The following is a 24982-nucleotide window of genomic DNA, read 5'->3' as shown; positions in this document are numbered from 1 at the left end:
CGATATTGTGCAGCACGCAAGATAGACAGCGCACAGTGTGCTTTGAGGCAGCAGCCAAGAAAGCTTTAGTCCGCGTCTGTGAATACCCATGTGTGCATACCTGTGTGGATCAGCATGCTTGCATTCCAAAGGTTTCTCCATGTAATGATCTGCTAGGGAGTGTGGGGGGGCCACAGCCCCGTCCTCCAGGGTGTGAAGCGGGTATGGAAGAGATCAAAACTCCAGACATCCAGAGGCCCCCAGAACACAAGAGACCATGGAAGACCAACAGAGGGGCAGCCGCGCCACTGTTCCAGTAAGAGCTGAGGAGAGTCCCAGATGAGGGCTCGCCCAGCAGCCGCGGAGCAGAAGTCAGGGGGAGTTGCAGTGATGCGCCCGTGAGCTCCGCCGGCCCCCAGCTGTGCCTGAGTGACCGAGCCCCAGGCCGAGAGGCCGGGGGCACCCCACCTCCAAAGGGGCCCGAGCGAGCCCCAGGCCCCAGGCCCCGACAAGCGGCCGCCAAGGAGTGAGCCGGTGTGTACCCGGACGCCCACCCCCAGACACAAAGAACCACCAACACACCGACACCTGAGGGAGTCCGCCACCGGCAGGGGAAGTGGTGGTGGGTGGAGATAGGCCTCCAAACCTTGGAGGGCCTGAGGTGTCCCCAGAGAGGTGGCGTCTGATACCCAACCTGACATATAGACACAGACATACAGGCACACACAGACACAAACATCCATTCCCACCCTCATGCTCTCATATGCACTTACTCCACACTCAACCAACGTGGAGACAGACATAAAGAGACGCTGTACACACAATCACACTCCCCAAGCGTACTCTACAAACCGGGTCTAGGTACCCTTGCCCCTGGAGGGGGGAATTGCACCCAGACCCAGGTGGTGTTACCCTTTTCCCTGCGGTGGGGAGAGGCAGACCACCCCGACTCCGCAGCAGCAGGGAGGCCCCACACCCCAGACCGCAGTCGGACGGCCAACTCCTCCTACTAGCCCTCCCGCTCCAGCAGGCCGCAGAGAATGGGGGTGGGAGAAGACTCCAAACCTCCCTCCACCCGCTCATTGTAGTGTTGATGCATGTGTGTTCTAAGGTGCAAAAAACCCAGGAGGGCATGGAGCTACCTGCCAAGGAGCAGCAGGTAAGCGCATAGTCCCTCCTGCTAGCCCTCAATGACTAAGTGTATTTAAAATTGAGAGGTGGGCAACGACGTCAGGGGTGAGGTATACACCCTGATGGTAATTTGGACTCCGTGATTGTGCCCACCCCCAAGATCCTATATGTATGTGTAATGAGAGTGTGAATAATGTGAATGTCTAAGTTGTGGGATAAAATTGAGGCAGAGGCAGCCAGAAGGGGACAGAGGGGGGGGGGGGGGGGGGGGGGGTGTCTTCCTTCTCTCACCCCAACCGGTCACAGCAGATGGCCGCCCCGACCTGAGCCTGGTTCTGCCGGAGGTTTCTTCCTGTAAAAAGGGAGTTTTTCCTTCCCACTGTCGCCAAAGTGCTTGCTCATAGGGGGTCATATGATTGTTGGGTTCTCTGTATGTATTATTGTAGGGTCTACCTTACAATAATACATACAGCCTTGAAGTGACTGGTGATGTGATTTGCTGCTGAATGAATTGGGAACTAATTGGAAATCTGGATATTAATTAAATAAACCTGCTTTGAGCATCAATTAATTGTTGTTTGAAATTCTTTATAAATATATAAATATAGTGCCACTCTTCTACTGTTTAAATTGCAACTGTTTAAAACTGACTAATTTATTCATACACTTGAGCATAAACACACGCACAGTAAATGGCCTGTATTTGTACAGCGCTTTACTTAGTCCCCAAGGACCCCAAAGAGCTTTACACTACATTCAGTCATTCGCACATTCACACACACATTCACACACTGGTAATGGCAGCTACATTGTAGCCACAGCTGCCCTGGGGCGCACTGACAGAACATTGCAGAACCTTCAGCACCTCGTATGAAAAATATTTGACTGTGTGCATGCTTTTAGCACTGTTTGGATTTGAGAAAATCTAAAATAAATCGAAATTTGCTTTTAGAAGTTGTTTTATAAAGTTCAGTGGTATATTATGCATACAATAGGACATCTATTTAGATTTACATCTTCCACAGAAAAAACTGCACATTACTGAAACTTAGTATACTGGACTTTGTTGTTGTCCCACACAGGTTCAATTTCGAGTGGTAGATGGCTCAGTGCTCAGTCAACCAAGATTTTATGATAGTGGGCACAATGAGATAGATAAGCTGCTTGTAAACAGTACTTTTATGCTCTCTTTTTCCATTTGGATAAGAAAGAAAGAACCAGGAAACAAAGGCAAACAAATAATCTGTGCCTTTATCCCAGATTCACATTATAGGAACAGCTGCTCAATGACCACTGTAGTCTTTGCTTACTGCACTTTTATCTAGATCTATGCAAAGTGATCCACCACACCTACTTTTACAGTTAAATCATTTTATGAGCACTGATGCCATTTTAATCTGAGTTTCTACTCAAATACAATCAGTAAAGAAAAACACAGTCTGTGACGTTTGTTTTGAAGGAAAAGGTATTCCCTGCAAATGTTTATCTGTGTGAGACTATTCAGAAAACAGTAATTTTGTTTTATAGGTGAGACACTTGGCCTCTTTTTTCCTTGTTCTACGTTTGTCTTTTGTCCGATTACTCTGGAACACAAGATGGAAAACTGATATTCTCATGTTAAAAATATAGAAAAAGGATTTTATCACCCATAAATGTTAACTTCTCATGCCTCTAAGCACAAGCAGGAGCAGAAGTGCCCTCTGCAGTTTGTGTGTGGAAGTGCAAAAGCTTACAGCACCTGGTATTCCCAGGCAGTGTCCCATCCAGGGCCGTGCAGAGAGCTTTAAAGGGGCGGGTGCTCAAAGTTAAAAAGGGGCACATTGAACCAGGTTGAATAACAACAACACACATTCATCAAGAATCTAATATGGGAAGGGCAGGGCTGTGTTGATCTGAGACTGTAGACATTAAAAAGTCCATAGGAGAGATGGTAGCTGATTAAACAAGGGTCATGAGATAATAACAAAATGCAAAGATTGGTGACAGCGCTTGGAACCATAAGGCAACAAAAACTATGAGAAATAAACTAGACTCTGCCTGTGAATCACTCTTTGCTTCTCTTCTTCCTTCCATCCCATCATTTCATATATCACTCTCTACTTGCTGTCTATCTGAGAACAAGGCACAACTTGTTATTGCAATAAACTATAATCTAATCATCCACACCTAACAACTCCAGCACTTAATCTATAATACACTCAACAAAAATATAAACGCAACACCTTTGTTACTGCTCCCATTCCCAATGGGATGGACGTAGAGACCTAAAATTCATTCCAGATACACAATATAACCATCCCTCCCAAACAGTGGTCACAAATCAGTCCAAATGTGTGGTAGTGGGCACATCTGCTATATTGAGATAATCCATCCCACCTCACAGGTGTGCCACATCAGGATGCTGATCTGACATCATGAGTAGTGCACAGGTGTACCTCAGACTGCCCACAACAAAAGGCCACAGTTCTCCCTCTGAACCACTAGATGTCTCTGTTATCTAAATGAAGACGTGCAGCACAGCAACCACAGCAGCGCTCAGATCACACGTGTCCTGTTATTATGTATAAAAGCATGAAACAGGTGAGACAGGTGGGATCAATATTAATGTTGTGGAAATATATGAAAAAGAAACAAAAGAGTGAAAACATTTCGTGTTTCTAGAAAGATCTTTCAGCTCACAGCTGCTCACAGACTGTATTTACAAGTGACAAACTGCAACTCTACAGTACATCTACAGTATATATCAAATATATTCTGTATTCAAATCTATTGAGTGATGTTTGAAAGTCTTTCCAGGTGAGTTTGATCCAGGAGGGTCTGAAGCCAGTGTCAGACAGAGACTGTGCAGAGACTGTAGAAGGACAGAGCAGCAGCAGAGCAGTCCAGATACACTGATGATCCTCTGTCAGATCCAGAGGGACACACAGGGATGATGCTGGACTCTACATTGTGTCTGACAGTGGAGCTGTTCTCAGAGCAGTTCACTCTGCAGCACTGACAGTCATCTGCACTTCTTCTCATTCCTCTGTCAGTCACTGCTGGATGAAGCTCTCCTCTCCACCTCCCAGTAACATGGCCCAGTCAGAGCGTCTCTACACACAAGCTGCTGCTGCTTCAACCTCTCTGAATCATCAGGACACAGCTGCTCCTCTCTCAGCACACACACCGTCCTGTTTACCACCAGCTCCACCTGCAGAGAGAAGAAGGAAGAGCAGAGGAGATAAACGAGTGTTTCCAGAGACTCTTCATCAGCTGTCAGTCAGTGATGCAGCACATCCAGTATAAAAAGCAGCAGGGACTTCAGTGCTGGGACTGTACTAGGACTCATTGTTGCTTCACTTTTTCTAATCTTTGGATTTTCATTGAAGTTGCTGACAATGTTTTTCCCTCCTAGTTTGAGTTTGGACTTTCATTCATTAGAAGAACCTTGGTGTGTCCACTCTGAGCTCTGTAGGAACCCCAACAACAAGCCCAACAATCCAGATGGACGGTTCCAGCTGTTAACTGGAGGAATTCCATCCAAACATCTGCTCTCACTAAATTCTTCCTCACCTACAGACTGTGTTCTTCACTGCTTTAAACTTGGAAATGAATGCAGTCATTGGTCTGCGTGCTGCTTTGTTCAGAGAGCTGATTGGCTGTTGACAGTGTTTGATCAGAGCGTGACAGCTGTTACTATGGTGACCATAAAGGTCAGAAACAGGAAGTGTTTGTGTCCAATCCTGAAGCCTGTCACCATTCTCCTCTCACAGCTTCACTGAGAAGCTGCAGCTTTACAGAAAACACTGGATCTTTGTTTCATACTGACTGTGTTTAGTACAATACTGCTGACAGCAACACCCACTCACTCCATCACTCTACTTACACCAGAGTCTCCAGTCTGTAGTCTGGACTCTGCTGAAGATCAGACAGCTGCTTCACATCTGGATCCTTCAGGTTGTTTCCTCTCAGGTCCAGCTGTCTCAGATGGGAGGGGTTGGACTTCAGTGCTGCTGCCAGATAATCACAGCTGATCTCTGACAAGCCACAGACACTCAATCTGTATAAAGAATGAAAGATGTAAGTTTATTAGACAAAGTGTGAGCTTGAAATCATTCAGTGTTTCATCATCTGTTCAGAGCTGAAGAAGGTTCAGAATGTAGAAGTTTAGAAAATGGAAACTCCAAACAGCTGAAGCCAACAGGAAGCAGCTTCAAACAGGAAACTGTGCAGAGTTTCAGACTATATTTCCTGATGCAGCCAGTTGGATTTTGGAGATTTGAATCTCTGTTCTGTGACTAAGTCCTTGAATCATTTCTTCCAGCTGGTCCAACAAGACAGACTAAGTATTGGACATGTGTTGTGGCTCCATTAGGGGAGCTTCTAAATGTGATGTGATGGCCCCTCTGGGTCTGTCAGGTCACAGGACTGAAGAGAGCTCAAACTGGGCACACAGTTGTTCCAGTCTGGACCAAAGACTCTATACTGGGACTGAGGGACTGCTTTGACTGCACCCACTAGGACTTTTTAAAGGCTTCTGTTTGCACTTTTTCACATACAAATTACAACCTTTAATAGAAACCTATTGGTCAGCATCTTATTAGCCTGCTGTTAGCTTCATTCCACAGAAAACTGAGAGAAACTAACAGAGTTGATAAAGAATAAAGAGAAATGTGCTGATTTAAAGCCTTTGAAGTGCTTCAGATGATCTCTGTCCACTTCTGTCCACTCATTCATTCATGTAAGCTTTCTAATGCAGCTTTGATCTTCACAGTCTGCTTCATGAAACTCATTCTAACCCTGAATGTCAGAGTGTTCCTCCTTCTCTTTCCCATCATTCATGCTGGCAGTGGAGGAGATTTGGATGTTGGACTGTGTTTTGGATGATGTGTGTATGTTTGTGTTGGACTGCTGTCTGTAAAGCAAACACACATTTTCCTTTGGATTTCAGTGTCAGAAAGACTTTAAGGTGGAATGAAGAGTTGGAGAGTTTCACAGTGAATTATCCAGTGGAGGATTTTTCTTCTTCTTTGAAGGTTTGAAATGTGAACATTGTTCTGCTGCTGTCAATGGACTAAACCAGAGAAGAAAACAGACTTCACCATGAAGATCCTCAGTGTGGATCAGTATAATATCAGCCTGATGTCTGCAGTTTAGTGTCAGCACAACTTTCACATCATATTCATATCAGCACAACTAAAACATGCTGACTGACCTCAGAGTTTCAAGTCCACACCCTGGACTCTCCAGGAAACCACACAGATGCTTCACTCCTGAATCCTGCAGCTTGTTGTTGCAGCTCAGCTCCAGCTCTCTCAGATGGGAGGGGTTGGACTTCAGCGCTGCTGCCAGATAATCACAGCTGATCTCTGACAAACCACAGCTCACCAATCTGTATAAAGAATGAAAGATGTAAGTTTATTAGACAAAGTGTGAGCTTGAAATCATTCAGTGTTTCATCATCTGTTCAGAGCTGAAGAAGGTTCAGAATGTAGAAGTTTAGAAAATGGAAACTCCAAACAGCTGAAGCCAACAGGAAGCAGCTTCAAACAAACACAACAAGAGAAAAAACTCTGAATGTTTCACATTAAAGTCGTACATTTATCATAAAAACAGGACAAAGACTTGAAAAAGTTGTGTTTTTCCTTCCAGGAACCACAAGGCTTCACTTTTAAAGGTGAAGTGTGAAAGAAATGGACATATTTGAAGTCCAACACCTTTTTCCAGTCACATTATTAAAGCAGACAAACTACAAGCTCATTTTCATTCCATCAAGTCATCTTCTGACCTGGACTAACAACACTGGTCTCTATGGCTGTATCCCAATTCAGGGTCTGCAGCCTTAAAGTACGCATTTCAAGGCCGATTACGTCACAGCGGCGTGCTGAAGGCTGTCCCAATTCAAAGGCTGCTCGAAATGCGGCCCTGAAATGCGTCCTTCATTTCCCTGAATTTCAAGGCTGTGTCAGTGTAGACTTCGTGGCCCAACATATCCCAGAATTCATAGCGCGGTGGTGGGTGTGGATAATAACGGCGGATGAGGGGCACCCGAAGAGTAAACTTTAAGTAAGTACTGAATATTATGTCACTTATTTATGTGTAAATGTTTAATAACGAAGAACATTAAAACATTACTGTTGGCCACATGTTGGCAAAGTTATGTGACATTTGTACTAACTTGGTTTTAAAGCCTTTACTTTAAAATATACGCCGTTCAATAGCTGAGCTTAATCTTACAGAGAATGATCAAACCTCAGGTAGAAGCAAACAAAAAAATGAACAAAAGATTTTCTCCTTCATTTCTGTCAAACAAAGCTGTATGACACGTTTCCAGCTGTTAGTATCATGGTTGCTAGGCAACCTGGGCAGCGCAACGGAGGCTAGACCGTCCCATTACACAAGCCTCGCACTTCCGGCCTTAGCGGTCTTTGAGTACGCGGCCCTTGAGGATCGGTGAGGCTGCGTACTTTAAGGCTGCAGATCCTGAATTGGGATACAGCCCATGTGCAGCTGGCTGTGAGACCAGTGCTCAGGGAGCGTCTACAAAGTGCAACACTGAAAGAACATCACACACTCATTTGCTTCCAGCACTTTCACACAAACATCTACTGTCATTATTGTCACCAAACTCTGTGGATCCTTTATTGCAAATTAAAATGGGATCAAATGGTCAGAAAAAAGAGGGTTATGAGGAAATATGATGAAATGTTTTTTATCAGTTTCTATCAGTTTTATTTGTCATATGCAAGTTAGCACAGGGTCAACATTGCAATGGAATGTGTTTGACGAGCTGCAGTCACTCAGCAGCATGATACAGTAGGAGAAAATATAATAAAATAAAATAAAATAATACAGAAAATAGAAAAATAGTGAGGAGCAAATATTAGAGAGACATGATAAAAGAGAAAAGATGACTAAATATATATATGTATCTATAAATATAAATATATGTACACTAGTGATTAAATAAGAAAATCTTGAAAAGAAATATGACAGGAGGGCAGATGGGATATTGCACAGGAATGAGCAGCAGAAAATCACAGTATTGCACTTTTAAATATAAATATCAATAACAATAAAGTGGAGTGACCAGTGCAGATTAAACAGAGTACTTGTGAAGCTGCAGGGTAGCTTCTGAGTGCTGTGTTGTGTGTGTTTAAGTGTTGTGGTTGAGGTGTCGAATGGCTTGGTGGTAAAAACTGTTTTTGAGTCTTGTAGTCCGAGCAGACAGGCTCCTGTAACATCTGCCAGATGGTAACAAGGAGAACAGCTGATATGCTGGGTGGCTGTGGTCCTTGATGATGCTGTGTGCTTTACGGAGGCATCGCTGGAGATAAATGTCCTGAATGGCAGGAAGCCTCGTGCCAGTGATGTGCTCTGCTGCCTTCACCACCCTCTGTAGTGATTTACGGCTGCTGGCAGAGCAGCTTCCGTACCAAACTGTGATGCAGCTCGTCAGCAAGCTCTCAATTACACACCTGTAAAAATTTGAGGTGATGTTGGCATTCATGCTAAACTTCCTCAGCCTCCTCAGGAAGTAAAGCCGCTGGCGAGCTTTCCTGATAGCAGTGTCTGTGTGAAGGGTCCAGGAGAAGTCCTCAGTGATGTTGACTCCAAGGAATTTGAAACTGCTGACCCTTTCGACCTTGACACCGTTGATGTGGATGGGCTGGTGCTCTCTGACTGGTCGTTTCCGGTAGTCCACTATCATCTCTCTAGTTTTGCTGATGTTGAGAGTCAGGTTATTTTCCAGGCACCACTCGTACAGTGCCATCACCTCATCTCTATAGGCCGTCTCATCGTTGTCTGTGATGAGGCCTATGATGGTTGTGTCATCCGCAAACTTGATGATGATGTTGGACTCTTGTTTAGCAACACAGTCGTGTGTGAACAGGGGATATAGGAGGGGGCTAAGCACACAACCCTGTGGCGTACCTGTGTTTAGGATGAGTGGTGAGGAGGTGTGCTTACCAACTCTCACCACCTGGGGCCTGTTTGTGAGGAAGTTTAGAATCCATCTGCGCATCGGTGTTCCCAGCCCAAGGTCGACGAGCTTCGTGGCAAGTTTTGAGGGGATGATGGTGTTAAATGCTGAGCTGTAGTCGATGAAGAGCATCCTTGCATATGTATTCCCTTTCTCCAGGTGAGTGAGGGTGGTGTGCGTTGCCAGGGCGATGGCATCCTCTGTGGCTCTGTTTGTCCGATAGGCAAGCTGAAGAGGGTCCAGTGTGTCAGGGAGGGATGAGCAGATGTGACCTTTGACCAGCCGCTCCAGGCACTTCATGATGACGGATGTCAGTGCAACAGGACGGTAGTCATTCAGACAGGAGATCACTGATTTTTTGGGAACGGGAATGATGGTGGATGCTTTGAGGGACGTGGGGACCACTGACTGCCTCAGGGAGAGGTTGAAGATGTTGGTGAACACCTCTGCCAGCTCGTCTGCACACACTCCGAGTAGCCGGACTGGGATGCCGTCTGGTCCTGGAGCTTTGTGAGGATTTACCTTTTTAAAGGTCCATCTCACAGCTTCTGTTTTCAGAGTTAGAGTTGCAGCCTCACTGTCCTCCTGAGGGTAGAGGATCTGCTCTCTGTTGTCTAAACGAGCATAGAAGTTGTTAAGCTCGTCTGCAAGAGATGCAGTGGGCTGAACACTGACTGTGTTGACCTTCTTGTAGTCAGTGATGCAGCACAGTCCATTCCACAGTCGCCTGGTGTCAAAGCTGTGGTAGCTGGACTCCATTTTGTCCTTGTAGTCCTTTCTGGCCTTTTTTATGGACTTTCGGAGGTCATACCCGGCTGCTTTATATGCATCAGCATCCCCGGAGTTAAAGGCAGAGGTCCGCACTTTTAGCTTGGAGCGGACGTCTTTATTTACCCAGGGTTTCTGATTTGGATATATGCGAACAGTGGTTTTTGTGATGGTATCATCCATGCACTTTCCAATATATCCAATGACAGAGTCTGTGAGTTCAAATGTTGTGTGTTAGCAGCAAGTTATTGAATCATTTTCCTCAGAAACCAAAAAAAAATGATTGACAAACATGTTTTTACAAACTCAGTGTTGGACTTGGATCAGCAGGATAAGCTGATGTTTAAAGGCATTTGAGTCTCGCTGTATGAGAGTCCAGTTATTACTCAATATTTATGGATGATGTTCTTTCAGTGTTGCACTTTGTAGACGCTCCCTGAGCCTCACAGCCAGCTGCACATGGATCAGCTGACATTACCCAGCATTAGAGGCGGGTGTAAAAAAAATGGATTTTCCTATTTAAATGGTTTTAATTTGAATAAAGCGATGTTGATTCATTCAATCCTGAATCGATTTTTAATATAAATGTATTTTGCCAGAATCTCAGGTTAAAGCTCCCAAAAGTATTTCAACAACAAGCAAACAGATAAAACAGTAAATGAGAGCAGCTAAACACACAAAGATGGAAACACAGAGCGTGGATCGTTCACTCGACGGCACGTACACGGACACGCCGTCGGGGCTGAAAGTGGACAGCTCACAGATCCTGAAGCTGCAGGTTTCATCTGTCTCCAACCAAAACTGAGTGAACCAGCAGCAGAAGAAGATCCAAACTACGCTTTACGTTTGATGAACATCGTCATGAATTCTCTCTGACTTTGACCTTTACATCCTGCACAGCTCTCTCTCTCTCAGTGTACTTCAAGAACAGTTTACCTTCAAAAATCTGTTTCCTGCATTATTCACTGCTTATTACGCACCAGTCTGCTGTTGTGTTCACTGCTGTCGGCCTCCGAAAACAAAGCCTCATTTCTGCTGTTCAATACTGAAGAAATTTAAACCTTTTAAAATGATGAAAGATTACAAACTCTCAGCTGTGTCTGTAATCAAACCTCTGTAACTTTGCTTCCCTGCAGCAGCATCAGCTCATGTTCACACACATGTTGATTCATGGTTTGCTTCAGTTTTTGATGGACTGCAGAATATTTTGAAGGTTATCTGCTATAAAAAGCCAGAACAGGAAAATCTGCTTCATGTGTTTCTGTTTGATCCTCAGTGACTTTGACACAAAGGCCTCTGCTGTGATGATCACACCTCTGATCAAGTCTCACAGTGTCAGCTTTGTTTTTATACATATGGATATGTGCTGATAAATGATCAGAATTACAATATTTCCCATTGTCTGCTGTGTGCCGTGACCTTTGACCTGCTAAAGACAGTCAGCTATGGATTATTCATTGTTGTGTCTGATACTTAGGACTGTGAGGAAGAACACTACACAGTTAATCAGGGTCCCCTCTCTCTGAATCAGGAAAGGTGGGCAGGCCGTGTGTGGGCCGCGGGCCATACGTTGAGTCTCACTGTTTGAAATGTGAACATTGTTCTGCTGCAGTCAATGGACTAAACCAGAGAAGAAGAAAACAGACTTTACCATGAAGATCCTCAGTGTGGATCAGTATAATATCAGCCTGATGTCTGCAGTTTAGTGTCAGCACAACTTTCACATCATATTCATCTCAGCACAACTAAAACATGCTGACTGACCTCAGAGTTTCAAGTCCACATCCTGGACTCTCCAGGAAACCACACAGATGCTTCACTCCTGAATCCTGCAGCTTGTTGTTGTTACTCAGGTCCAGCTCTCTCAGATGGGAGGGGTTGGACTTCAGTGCTGCTGCCAGATAATCACAGCTGATCTCTGACAAACCACAGCCGCTTAATCTGTATAAAGAATGAAAGATGAAAGTTTATTATACAAAGTGTGAGCTTGAAATCATTCAGTGTTTCATCATCTGTTCAGAGCTGAAGAAGGTTCAGAATGTAGAAGTTTAGAAAATGGAAACTCCAAACAGCTGAAGCCAACAGGAAGCATCTTCAAACAAACACAACAAGAGAAAAAACTCTGAATGTTTCACATTAAAGTCATACATTTCTCATAAAAACAGGACAAAGACTTGAAAAAGTCGTGTTTTTCCTTCCAGGAACCACAAGGCTTCACTTTTAAAGGTGAAGTGTGAAAGAAATGGACATATTTGAAGTCCAACACCTTTTTCCAGTCACATTATTAAAGCAGACAAACTACAAGCTCATTTTCATTCCAACAAGTCATCTTCTGACCTGGACTAACAACACTGGTCTCTATGTGCAGCTGGCTGTGAGACCAGTGCTCAGGGACCGTCTACAAAGTGCAACACTGAAAGAACATCACACACTCATTTGCTTCCATCATCCAACCTGAAGAGGAAACAGAGACCCCATCTCCTTCAAAGTAAAAGCTGCTCCTTTTGGACTCAGTATCAAAGAAAGTCTACAGTATAACATAGAAAAGACAGAACAAAGTTTAGGTTGTTTTTAAATTGTGCACAAATGAAACTACACTAAGCTCAATTATGTGACAGACATTTCATCCCATGTCAGTTTGGCCTCATCCTGGGCCGGATTATCCAGCACACACTCTGACCACAGGCCCAGGGGCCACGCACAGCTGGGCTCCATCCAAGAGACAGCAAACAAACCAACACAATAATAAAAAGCACCATGTGATCTTCTTACATCTTCAAGACAAACATAGTAAAAACATGAGCATATTTGTTTCCTGATAAAATGATGTGACAGGTAGAACAGAGTAAAGTGGTGGTGTTACAGCCTTTCTCCCCTCTGCTGCCGAGGCTGTTAGTCTCTCCCAAACTCAGCTACAGGACTTCCAAATGAATGAAAGCAGCAGAAGTGGCTTTACAAATGAAAGAGGAAGAGGAGAAGAAGAGGAGAGGGAGGCCACCCTGACCATCACTCCAGCTGAAAACATCACACTTCCATTAAAGTTGGTGAGAAAATGTTGAGCAGGATGAGCTGCTGGCTAATCTGGAGGCTGTAGCAGCAGCTCACAGTCACAGTGGATTTCCACTCATGAAAAAGCTCTGGCTGCTTCATTTCTCATCTCATATCAGAGACTTTAATGCTTCACTGAAGCTGTACTGTGATGCTTCCATATTCCAGTGAGGCCTCCATAATGATTTCAGCTGTTCTGTACACACACTGTGTGCCCTGTATGGCTCAAAGTCTCTGCAGCCTGTTTTTATCTGCTATCATCAGATCTTCATCATCCTCATTCACATCCCTTACACACTCTACAGCCTCATCAGCACTGACTTCATCTTCACTGACTGATGGAGCACAACATGAACCTGTGGAGGCTGAAACACTGTCCTGTCAAACATCTCCCCGTCACCACTCCACTTCTGTCAGCCTTTAAATGAACCCTGCTCAAGTCTGTCACTTCTGTTTGGAGCCAAAAGGAAAAACTGCTGTTCAGTCGTTTGGAAAGACAACATTTCTGAAAGCACTCAAACTTCTTCACATTTGTCTTCAGACACATCCTGAACATGTAGGAACTAAAGAAAGTTTCAAACATCAATCAAAGACCTGAAATATAGAAAAACAACAACAGCCGCAGTCAGTGAACTCACCTCAGAGTCTCCAGTCGACAGTTTGGACTCTCCAGTCCAGCACACAGAAGCTTCATCCCTGAATCCTGCAGCTTGCTCCAACTCATATCCAGCTCGTTCAGATGGGAGGGGTTGGACTTCAGAGCTGAGGCCACAACTTCACAGTGAGACTCTGAGAGTCGACACTGAGTCAGTCTGTGATGATAGAAAATATAAAATGTGTTATTATAAAAGCAGAAAATCTGCATTATAAACACAGACTGAATGTATATGAAGACAAAACAGAGTGAGGTCATAATCTGATGAATCTGCTCTTCACATCTGTGCTTCAGCTCCTCTTACTGTGTTTGACATGACACAACGATTGAGTCTCTCTCAGACCTGCAGACTTTTAATGAGAATCTTTGTTTGGCTTTAATCTGCAGATGAAGGAGGAAGATGGTGTCACATTTAGGCTTCCATAATGTCCACAGTCTGTCACTGAGATCTGATCCAGAGTCAGAGTGAAGACACACATTTGGACTGTTTCCTGTTTTGACTCCAGAACATTTTGAATGAGTTCAGCTCAGTGAAGAGTTCCAGCTGGAAAGATGATCTCTGTTTGCTACCTGCTGTCAGGTACGACTGTTCACGTCCACACGCAGGAAAAACCTGCTGACTGTTACCAAACGGAGCAGAAATCTCATCACTGGACAATAATGATGAATGAACTCAGAGCTGCTGATATCAGATCTGATTTCAGGGGAACTAAACACAGAAATGATTGGCTCATTTTAGCTTTCTGAGCCATTATCTGCTGCTGTGTCGCTAGTTGGCAGAAAATGATTTGTATTCCTGTTCAGGGCTTCAGTGTTTATGAGTCCAGATCCAGGTGACAGCAAGTCAAAATGATGTTACCTGTCTGTGTCCAGCAGCAGCCTGTATTCACTTTGAATATTGTTATAACCTGACATGGATCAGTTTGTCTTTGATTGGTTTGTAAATGTCACTGTTTCCATTGGACCTGAGTGACGTACAAAGACAGAGAGGGAGAGAAAGGAGAGAGAGGATGGAGACAGCAAAGAGAGAGCAAACACAAACAGGTGAGAGTGGACAGGTGACCAAGGTCAGCAACCAATCAGAGAGCTTCTGTTTGACCCACAGTCACTGATGATGACTGCACATAACCAAGCAGTGTGTTACTCTGATATCAAATATGGATCCTGCTCTTATAATAATGATCATCAGATGATGTTATTGTGTTATTTTGTAGCTGAATACGATGTTTGTGTGATTATCAGTGAAAGAAGCAGTGAGGAGGATGGAGAGAGAGAGAGGACAGAGGGTGAAGTTAGAAACACTAAAAGGATTTTTCATGGATTTCATGGATGATTTGAGTGATTTCCAGCAGGACACTTAAACATGTCAGTGGACGTCCTAAAGAACATATTCACTGATATGAAACGTGTCATTGAACAGGATTAATATCAGTGGAAACATGGTGGAAACAGCTGTGACTGCATGGATGTGACACACTTCAAATCTGTTCTCCACTCTTGGATTTGGGATCCATGGAGCTGCTGCTGAGTCTGTACAATAAAGGAATGGTGTGGAAGGTTGCAGTGTACGGACACAAACACTTTGTGGTTACAATCTGATTTTATTTTCAACATTAAACTACTAACCTACACTGATCAATGATGCTAATGATCACATCTGGACTCACCCAGCCTTTCTGCAGTTCCTCACAGCTGGAATCAGTCTCTGTCGTCCCCGCTCTGATGTGTTGTACTTCAGCAGGTCCAACTCATCCAGAACCTCCTCTGACATCTGCAGCATGAAGGCCAGAGCTGAGCACTGGATCTCAGAGAGTTCCTTCTCTGATCTGTTCTCTGACTTCAGGAACTCTTGGATCTCCTGATGTACTGAGAGGTCGTTCATCTCCATCAGACAGTGGAAGATGTTGATGCTTCTGTCAGGAGAGATTTCATCACTGTTCATCTCCTTCAGGTTGTTGATGACTCTCTGGATGGTTCCTGGACTGATCTCTGTCTGACCCAGCAGACCTACTAAGAGTCTCTGGTTGGACTCCAGACAGAGGCCATGAAGGAAGCGAACAAACAGGTCCAGGTGGCCATTTTTACTCTGGAGGGATTTCTCCATGGCTCTCCTCGGGAAATCATCCAGAGATGATTCATCCAGAGATGGTTTAATGTGGGGAAACCGAAGCAAATTAGTATAATCATGATAGTCAAAATCAAAGTCAGAATCATAACAAAAATCTCCCAGGAAGTCTTCCACTACCTCTGTCTTCCTGTTGGTGTGACAGTGGAACATGTAGACAGCAGCCAGAAACTCCTGAATGCTCAGATGAACAAAGCTGTAGACTGGTTTCTGGAAGATCACACACTCTCTTTTGAAGATCTCTGTACAAACTCCTGAGTACACCGAGGCCTCTGTCACATCCAGACCACACTGCTCCAGGTCTTCTTGGTAGAACATGATGTTTTGTTTCTCCAGATGTTCAAACGCCAGCCTCCCCAGCTTCAGAAGAACTTTCCTATCAGCCTCCGTCAGCTCCTGTGGACTCGTCTCATGTCCCTCATGGTACTTGTTCTTCTTCCTCTTTGTCTGAACCAGCAGGAAGTGTGAGTACATGTCAGTCAGGGTCTTGGGCAGCTCTCCTCTCTGCTCTGTGGTCAACATGTGCTCCAGAACTGTAGCAGTGATCCAGCAGAAGACTGGGATACTACACATGATGTGGAGGCTCCTGGATGTCTTCATGTGGGAGATGATTCTGCTGGACAGCTCTTCATCACTGAATCTCCTCCTGAAGTACTCCTCCTTCTGGGCGTCAGTGAAACCTCGTACTTCTGTTAGCCTGTCAACACATGTAGGAGGGATCTGATTGGCTGCTGCAGGTCGGGAAGATATCCAGACGAGAGCCGAGGGAAGCAGATTCCCCTGGATGAGGTTTGTCAGCAGCTGGCTGACTGATGACGTCTGTGTGACATCAGACAGCAGCTTCCTGTTGGTGAAATCCAATGAAAGTCTGCTTTCATCCAGGCCGTCAAAGATGAACAAAAGCTGAGAGACAGCCAGCTTCTCTGCTGTGACCTTCTGTAATGTTGGATGGAAAACATGGAGCAGCTCCAGAAGACTGTACTGCTCATCTCTGATCAGGTTCAGCTCCCTGAATGAAAGCAGAACCACCACACTGACATGTTGGTTCTCCAAGCCCTCTGCCCAGTCCAGAGTGAACTTCTGCACTGAGAAAGTTTTTCCAACACCAGCCACGCCGTTGGTCAGAACCACTCTGATGGGTCTCTGTTGGTCAGGTAAGGCTTTAAAGATGTCCTGGCACCTGATTGGAGCGTCATGGAGGGCGTCCATCTTGGAAGTTGTCTCCAGCTGCCTCACCTCATGTTGGGTATGAACCTCTTCACTCTGTCCCTCTGTGATGTAGAGCTCCGTGTAGATCCCGTTGAGGAGGGTTCTACTTCCTGTTTCATCACTTCCTTCAGTCACACGTTCACATCTCCTCCTCAGACTGATCTTATGTTCATCTAAAACCTCCTGCAGACCAACATCTGCTGAAAGAAAGAAAAACAATGAGACTAAAGAGAAAGAAAACTCTTCAATGTCTGAACAACACAAGAAGTCCAGTTTTCAGAAATGAGTCCATCAGCAGACAGATGTTCAGTCTTACTTTGTACACAGCTGCTCTGACTGGCTGTCTGCAGTCCAGCTCTGCTTCTGGATCTTTCTCCACACTGTGCAGAAGCTCTGATGGTGACACAGAAAAGTCAAAGTGGAGATACTTCTGTCCACCTTTGATTAGACTCATTATAAAAAGGAAAACAAAGTTTGAACACAGTCATGTTTCCAGTTCACTGACTTACATTTATTCCATGGACACTCACTCTAACCTGAACCACAGCTACAACCCAACATTGTTGAGGCCTCATCTCCTCCTTTCCTGACTGTAGAGGTTAAATATGCAACAACCAACAAATAAAAGAATTTGGTTCATTTCAAAGAAATTCACACGGTGACCAAGTAAAGTAACCGTAGTAAAGGAGACAACATCCCGTTGATGGTGGGATTATTTGAAAGATTTGCTTTAGTCACGTCACCAAATGCAGTTGAACCACCCGTGGATCCATGTTTGACCATTCTACCACTCTGAGCTCTGCTTTTTAATCATTTTATTATTATCATCATTCATTTATTCATTCTTTGGAGGGGGGCTATTTCCTAATGCCGCCCTAATAAGCTGATGTTCAAGGGGAAATATAACAGAAACTCTTTCAGTGTTATTCATTAATAAATTAACAGATAAACTGTGAAGAAGAAAAAAACTGCGATTTAAAGGAGAGAGTGAGAAACTTGATCATCCATCCTCATAATACATGTTTATCAGTATCTGCTGTTACCATACTGCAGTAATAACTACAAGTCTACATTTCTGTGACTGTTGATCAATCACAGCAGGAATCTGAGCTCATCTCTGCACACAGAGCAGCTTCAGCTCTGGGATAAACTGCTCGCTTCACGTCCTTCTCAGCTCACAGACACTCATCCTGATATTTTCCTTTAACATTTGATGGTATAATTCATCTGAGTTTACACTTTATCTACATGAATACAGAAAAACAGACCAAAACACCAGAAACCATCAGTTTCACTATGTAGAATATATTGTTGTTTCCTTGCTTTTAATTCAGAGAAAAACTCTGATTTGGATTTTCTCTGTTCTCTTTGCCACAGCCCATCCCAGCAGCAGCTGAAGCAGCTGACTGTCACAACACTGAATAACACTTTAAGAGGAACGTCTTGATGCATTCTCAATCATCCAGGAAAGTAAATCTCCAAAAGTTGATTCTGTTCATCTGGACGTAGCATAAGTGTGTCCCAGCTGGACTTTTGTCAAAGCTGGAACGGCTCCTAAAGAAAGCTCCAGCCGATCCAGGAGAGAAGGACAACCGCTGACTAAGAGAAAACCTGTAGTGATGTGTCAGGAGTATCGGAGCAGTTGAGATGCATTTTTTCTAAACACCGGGTCTCTGTGGCTTTTAAACCCCAAAACACGCTGCGCCAAAAATTGGTCCACCCCAAGGATCGGGTCCCCCGACAGAAACAGAGTAACATAGTGTACGCTGTTAAGTGCAGGAGGATTGCCAGAATTTATACATCGGGGAAACCAAACAACCTCTGGCTACAACACAGAAGAGCTACTTCGTCAGGCCAGGACTCTGCAGTCTATTTACACCTACAGGCCAGTGGACACTCTTTCAATTACATCCTCATCATGTGTAGGGAGGAACGCTGGTTGGAGGGCGGAGTCAAGGAGGCCATTTACGTGAAAAGGGAAAGACCATCTCTGAATCGAGGAGGGGGCCTAAGGGTACATTTGTCACAATCTTACAGCGCTGTGATTGCAGCCATTCCCCAACTCTCTGTGAATGGGACTCATGGACATTGATCAATGGTCATGAGAATTTGCATAATTAAGATGACCTCCCAGCCCATTTGTCAGCTGGTGATCAGCTGATCACGGGGCCGGGTTTAAAGGAGAGACGCCACCCACCTGGCTCCGCTCGCTCTCCGTCTGTGACGACAGTTCCGAAGCCACGCTTCGTGCACTGATCGTTACTAGAATAACTGCGTGTCTCTTCCAACCCACCGCTAGCCTTCGCCGCGTTGGAGTCTAGCCAGCACGCCACACGGGCACGCCGAACTACTGTGTGTAATTCGCCTGATCGTGACACCATTGTTCCTTCAGTGGGCTGGTTTCAGTCATTATGCAAATGTACTGTTTATACGATTGAAACCTGCAGTCAGCTGAGACTGAAGAAGTCACCTGGATGAGAGACGAAATGTTTCTCCCACAAAACGCTACGTCCAGATGAACAGAATCAACCTTTGGAGAACGTTGAATCAGTATTTCAGCTTTAAGAAGGTATTTTAACACAAACATCAGTCCTTCTACTTCAGTATGTTTGACACTTTGTTTACGCCTAAATTAACTTTACTGTTAACGAGTTTTCATGTTTCTGTAATCCACCAGTGTGCTCATGCTTTTTTAATTGAAAAGAGATTTTTAATGATCAAATATAATTATGTTTGTTATTTGTGGATTTTAAATGTCCTTGACAGAGACAGATGATGATCATTATCCTGCACTGTGGTCTCAGGTTTGGTCGAGCTAGCACAAAGAATGGCTATGTTGAACTTCCTCCTGGGATCTACACTAAGAAGTGAGTCCAACATTAGCAGGGTCTCGTTCCTTTATCTGGATTCACTTTAGCATTCACAGTCACGTGAAGCTTGTTATTAACTCGATAAGTCAACCCAGGGTTTCAGCTGAGCGCTCACATGAAACACATGGTGTTGGCAGCATCTGATCAATCATATTCATGGAGACGTGTATCAGCAACAGAGCAGCTGAGTTTGCAGAAGGAAGTCAAACTAAACCATAGGCTATACCACCTGAAACACCTGAGTGGAAGCTCCTCCCTACACTGTGTTTGAAGCAAAGCACAAAGGAGACACCTGCTGGAGCAGCTGGAGTCCTACAGACACTCAGCCTCTTCACTACACAAACACCTCCTACAACATCCACTCTTTCCACTCTGACTGCTGTGTTTGTGGAAACACTCCAACACACACCGCTTCACATACCAACATAGAAATGTGTGAAAAAGAGCTGAGCTGATATTAAACATGAGGATTTATTTAGAAATACAGAGTCAGGAACAACATCTAGACACACATTACCTCTCAGCAACAGAAGAACATCCTTTAAAGTTTAAATCAATATCCTTCGACACGTTGCTCTTTAAGGAAACACAGCTGGGTTCAGGTCCAGGAGATTCTGGCCTCTTATTGATCCTAAAAGAAAAACAATAAATGTAACAGCTTCATGAGACAGGAAGGAAAAACTGGAAATATTAAATTAAAGACATGATGAACAAACTCATAAAAATAATGTACTTACTCTTTGTCACATAACAGACTTTTGTTAAAGTTTACACCAATATCCTTTGACCTGTTGCTCTTTAAGGAAACACAGCTGGGTTCAGGTCCAGGCTCTGGATTAGTTTCAGGGTTATGTCCAGCTGAGCCTGGTACGCCCCACAGCTCTGGGCTTTAAAACAACACACACAGAGGTATGAGTGTGAATAATGATGGAGCAGTGATGTGAGTGCTGAGCTGTGACATGGAGAAGAGTCATGGACAGTTAGAGATGGTCATCTCACCTCTGAGCTTTGGTCTGGCTCTCATGTTCCCCACACAGAGTGCTTTTAGAGGGAGGGACTCCCTCCTCTCTGTCCTCACACTGATCCATGCTGCTGAAAACGTCCAGATGAACAGAATCAACTCTTTGGGGATTTACTGGATGATTGAGCATCAAGACACTTTTTAATATTTTACTCATTTCTGAAGCTTTTTACCAACTTTGTTCAAATTGGTCTGCTGTCATTTTATTGTTGACAAAAAGAGACTTTGAGTTTGAGTGTTGACGTTTCCATGTGGGACTGTTGCTGCAACACCAGGATGTTACTACAGAATACACTTTATATTGTGAGCACTTGGATGTTAGTCCAGTGGTCCTAAACTGACACACCTGCACCTGGATTCATTCTGACCAGATTTTAACCCAACAGTGTTTCATACTTAATACATCAGACACAAACTCTGCAGCTGTCATTGTGTGCAGTGTGTGTGCAGTGTGTGTGCAGCGGGTCACTGTGTCCTATGAGTGTTATACTACAATAAACAGAGCCTGACCGCGGGCATAAAGAGGGCAAAAACCCACTTATGCTCTAAAGATGAAGTTCTGTTTCTCTTCAAATGAGCCTCAGAGCATGTGGAGGGTCATTGAACGCATCACAGATTACCTCAAGAACAACAGGCTGAAGAACATAAAAACAAACGCAGAGTTTCTGTCTGACGGTTTGAACATGAAACAGGAATTATTGAACAAAAACGGCCAGTTTACTAATTTATGATCAATCATCAACGCATTCACCTACAATACACGAATGAACATCACCAGTTAAACTGAAAATAACCTGCACACAAATACGACAGCAGACTATAGCGAACGAGCAGAGAAATGCATTTTATAGATGAAGTGTTGGCAGCGACTTCCGAAAAGCAACTCTTAGGACAGCCCTGTCTCACTGTCAGCAGTTAATCAACATCCACCTATGGGCTCAAATTGTGGTCATAAATATTTTGTACTTGTAAATCAGTTTTGTATGTGTAAAAAGAATTTGTGTGTGTGTAAAATAAGGTTTGTGTGTGGACTTAGCCAAAAAATACGTGTGAAACTCTGCACTCAAGTTTCAAGTTACAAGTACAAATTTTGACCCTATTTTCTTCCTTTCATTTGATTGGTCAATGCCATGTCAATCCCTAACTTTCAGTAGCTGTTGAAAGGATAAAGTTGTGGTATGTCAGTGGTTAGAATTACCATTATTACTTTAGGATTAGTTTAACACAAAGTCAGGGCTGACCCGGGACCATTGCTGTGAGTCACATTTCGCAGCATAAAGGTCCTTTCACATCAGACGCAGCATGTGCTGCTAATGCTAACTGCTAACTAAGCACGTAAACCTGTGACACAAAAAATCACAAAACTCGGACCACCACAGACTGTTTTCCTTCTGTTAAATTATAATATTATTTTATGCCATGTTAGACCCCTAATTAAAGATTGTGAATTATTATGTAGTTTTAGTTTGCATTCTTCTCCTGAATTAGAAGAAGCTGATAACTATTGCATTTGTTAAACTGATTTGCATTACATTAGACTGCTGGCTTGTTGTGAATGAAAGATATTGTTTTATGATGCATTATACTGCTGAGTTATAAGAAATACTGTTTGCAGAAAGTCATCGCCTTATTTGTCTGATTAGAAGAGAACAGAACATGCTGGAGTTTTCTGCCCCATCTCAGCAGGAGCAGATAAACGGGGAGCCAAGGTCGTAGCTTAGGCGCCGTGTGAGAGAAAGCATGTGAATGTTTAGGCTTTTATGATAAGGTGGAGGCACCAGAGGCTATAAGAGTTTGAGCAATGCTCCACCATTTTGAGATCTGATGCTGTCTGCATACAGTGTCCATCTCCCACGCGTGTGATCATTAAAATCATCGTTTTTCCTCTTGTCTCGATCCCCAATTTTGAACTCGTAACACTTCCTAGTGATGAAGGAATGAAAAGGGGCATTTATTCCCTTCAAGGATCTGAAGCTTCATAAAGCACCACTCAAATAGCCAAACCCACCTGTTCTCTGATTGGATTGTTAAATTTGTGATTGACATGACATTGGCTAATCAGATGAAAGGCAGAAAAATAGGGTCGTACTTGAAACTTGAGTGCAGAGTTTCACACGTATTGCTTGGCTAAGTCCACACACAAATCTTTTTTACACCTACAAATCCTGATTTATAAGTACAAAATATTTATGACCACAATTTGAGCCCATACAGCCACAGACTGATGGAGGCAGGAGAAGCTGCCTACAGACATCAGTCAGTGGATCCACAGTAACATCGAGTTCAGCTGCTGATCATCAACTGTTTCTGTCTCGTTCCCAGACTCTGATCTCACATAAAACGAAGCAGATTTATGCTGAAACTAAGCTGCACACAGCTGATGTCAGCCAGGAAAACAGTACAGACTGCTAACGTTACCTTAACTTCGAGACGATCAACTGCGCCACAACATTCACGAAAGTGAAAGTAAAAGCGACGGAAGGAAACGCCCAGAGAGGCGTTTGAGGGACGGTCAGAGTCAGGAACCTCAGAAACGCATCAGGCTGGAGTTTAATTCTGCTTTCATCTTTAGAAACATCTGGAAATAGTTATAAAAACGCTGCGTAATAAAGAAAAATAGTGTAGATTAGTTTGAGTTGTGTTTAGCTGAGCTGTGTCTTTAATCTGAAGTTCATTTTGTGGAGGAGCAGCAAGACTTTCAGTGTTACTCTCAGAGAAAGCCTCCCAATGTCTGTTGTCTTAATAGTGGAATTATCTGGAAAATGAACCAGTTCTTATGAGCTGCTTTTCTGTATGAGCAGTCACAGCATTTTATACAGCGTGCTTCATTCACACAAGCACTTCTTTTTCTAACAATGACACTATGATGGATGCATCGGAGAGGAAGTCGGGGTTCCACATCTTGCCCAAGGATACCGTGGCGTGCAGACTGGAGCAGCCAGGGATCAAACCTCCAACCTTCCAGTTAGTAATTCTACCTGCTGAGCTACAGTCTGTACTTCCTGAACACCACACCCTCCTTTTGTTTCTTTCTTTATTTTTTGTTTTGGTTCACATACATTGATATTCTGCTGTAAACAACTAATGAGAACATTTTATAAAAGCTTTGAGTGTCCATCAGGATCCTGTAGAAACACCTTCCATCTCAAACATCAATATTCTGAATTCTGTTTAGAAAGAAATAGATTTCTAGAAAATTATCTAAAGAATTCAACATCTGTTTTGTTTTCTACTATTTATTTAAAAAGTCCCTCTAGCACAGATTTCTTTAGTCACATGTCTTTATGTGTCTTCCATACAAATGTTAACAAACACTCAACACAGCAACACTGAAAGCATTTGAATGTAAATTTCATTCAAATTAAACTTTATACACAATTACAATAATGGAAAAATGACTAAATATTAAAACACTACAACCACTGAAGAAATAAAACCAATCACAATCAACATCAACATCAATTCATATACGTTCATGTGATATCTTTGGGTTCAAAAAACCCAATACCCTTGAATCCATCTTTTAAATTACATTTAAATTTCAGCTGGCAGCAAAGAAATTAATCAGAAATTAACCACAATTAATCTGCAGCTTCATCAGTGTGATGCTGAGTTTCTGACTGAAATTCAGTCTGAACATGTCTGACTCTGTTAAACAGTCAGAGTGTTTCTCTAACAGCAGGAGCCTCTTTACACTCAGCTTCACACAGATGAGCTGAGGAATGATCAAGCAAACTTCTTCTTCTGTCATTTTTAACAGCAGCTTGCATCCAAAGATGTTGCACTACTGCCATCTCCTGGCTTTTACTCTTACTTCTCTTCTAGATCCTCTTGATGACATCAGTATTTCTCAAAAATGAAAAACCACTCTGTTGTGTTTACAAGGTTCTATAATAAGGGAAGAAAATTAGTACATGCTGTTACCCTGTCAGACCAGGGGTGTCGCTAATGAGGCTGGGTAAGAGAAAGAGGAGAAGAAGAAAGTAGAGAGCGAGAACAAGATGGAGCTCCGCTGTAAAGCCTAAAATAAAGTGTTGAACCCAGACGTCGCCTCCGCTGCCTGATTACACACCCAACAAATTGGCGACGAAGATGAGCGCTTCAGTGCCGAGCCCACCGCCCTTTTTGCAACATGCGGGTGAGCCGCCAATACCGTTTATGACGTGGCGCAAATTCTTTGAGAACTACATGCTAGTGATAAATGCTACGGGAG

General features: G+C 43.6%; 2 protein-coding genes across 3 annotated transcripts in view; both read right to left on the bottom strand.

The window, feature by feature from the left end:
* Positions 1 to 16899, bottom strand: part of LOC308403425 (NACHT, LRR and PYD domains-containing protein 12-like) — a 646283-nt gene extending 629384 nt beyond the window's left edge. The window contains exons 1-3 of one of the 2 annotated variants that reach the window (XM_080892827.1): positions 15212 to 16899; positions 13528 to 13701; positions 11606 to 11782 (exon numbers count right to left, since the gene is read on the bottom strand). In XM_080892827.1, the coding sequence (XP_080748953.1) occupies positions 11606 to 11782; positions 13528 to 13701; positions 15212 to 16878 (2018 nt within the window). In that variant the 5' untranslated portion in view covers positions 16879 to 16899. The remainder of the gene's footprint in view (positions 1 to 11605; positions 11783 to 13527; positions 13702 to 15211) is intronic. The other variant, XM_080892828.1, reaches the window with a different exon arrangement.
* LOC308403394 (NACHT, LRR and PYD domains-containing protein 12-like) overlaps positions 1 to 23223 on the bottom strand; it is a 1254170-nt gene extending 1230947 nt beyond the window's left edge. The window contains exon 1 of the mRNA XM_080892754.1: positions 23188 to 23223. The gene's annotated coding sequence lies outside the window, so the exon portion shown is untranslated. The remainder of the gene's footprint in view (positions 1 to 23187) is intronic.
* Between the last annotated feature and the right edge of the window lie 1759 nt (positions 23224 to 24982).

Source organism: Rhamphochromis sp. 'chilingali' (genome assembly GCF_963969265.1).
Source record: "Rhamphochromis sp. 'chilingali' genome assembly, chromosome: 1".
Classification (NCBI taxonomy): Eukaryota; Metazoa; Chordata; class Actinopteri; order Cichliformes; family Cichlidae; genus Rhamphochromis; species Rhamphochromis sp. 'chilingali'.
This window is presented reverse-complemented; position numbering and strand designations above follow the sequence as displayed.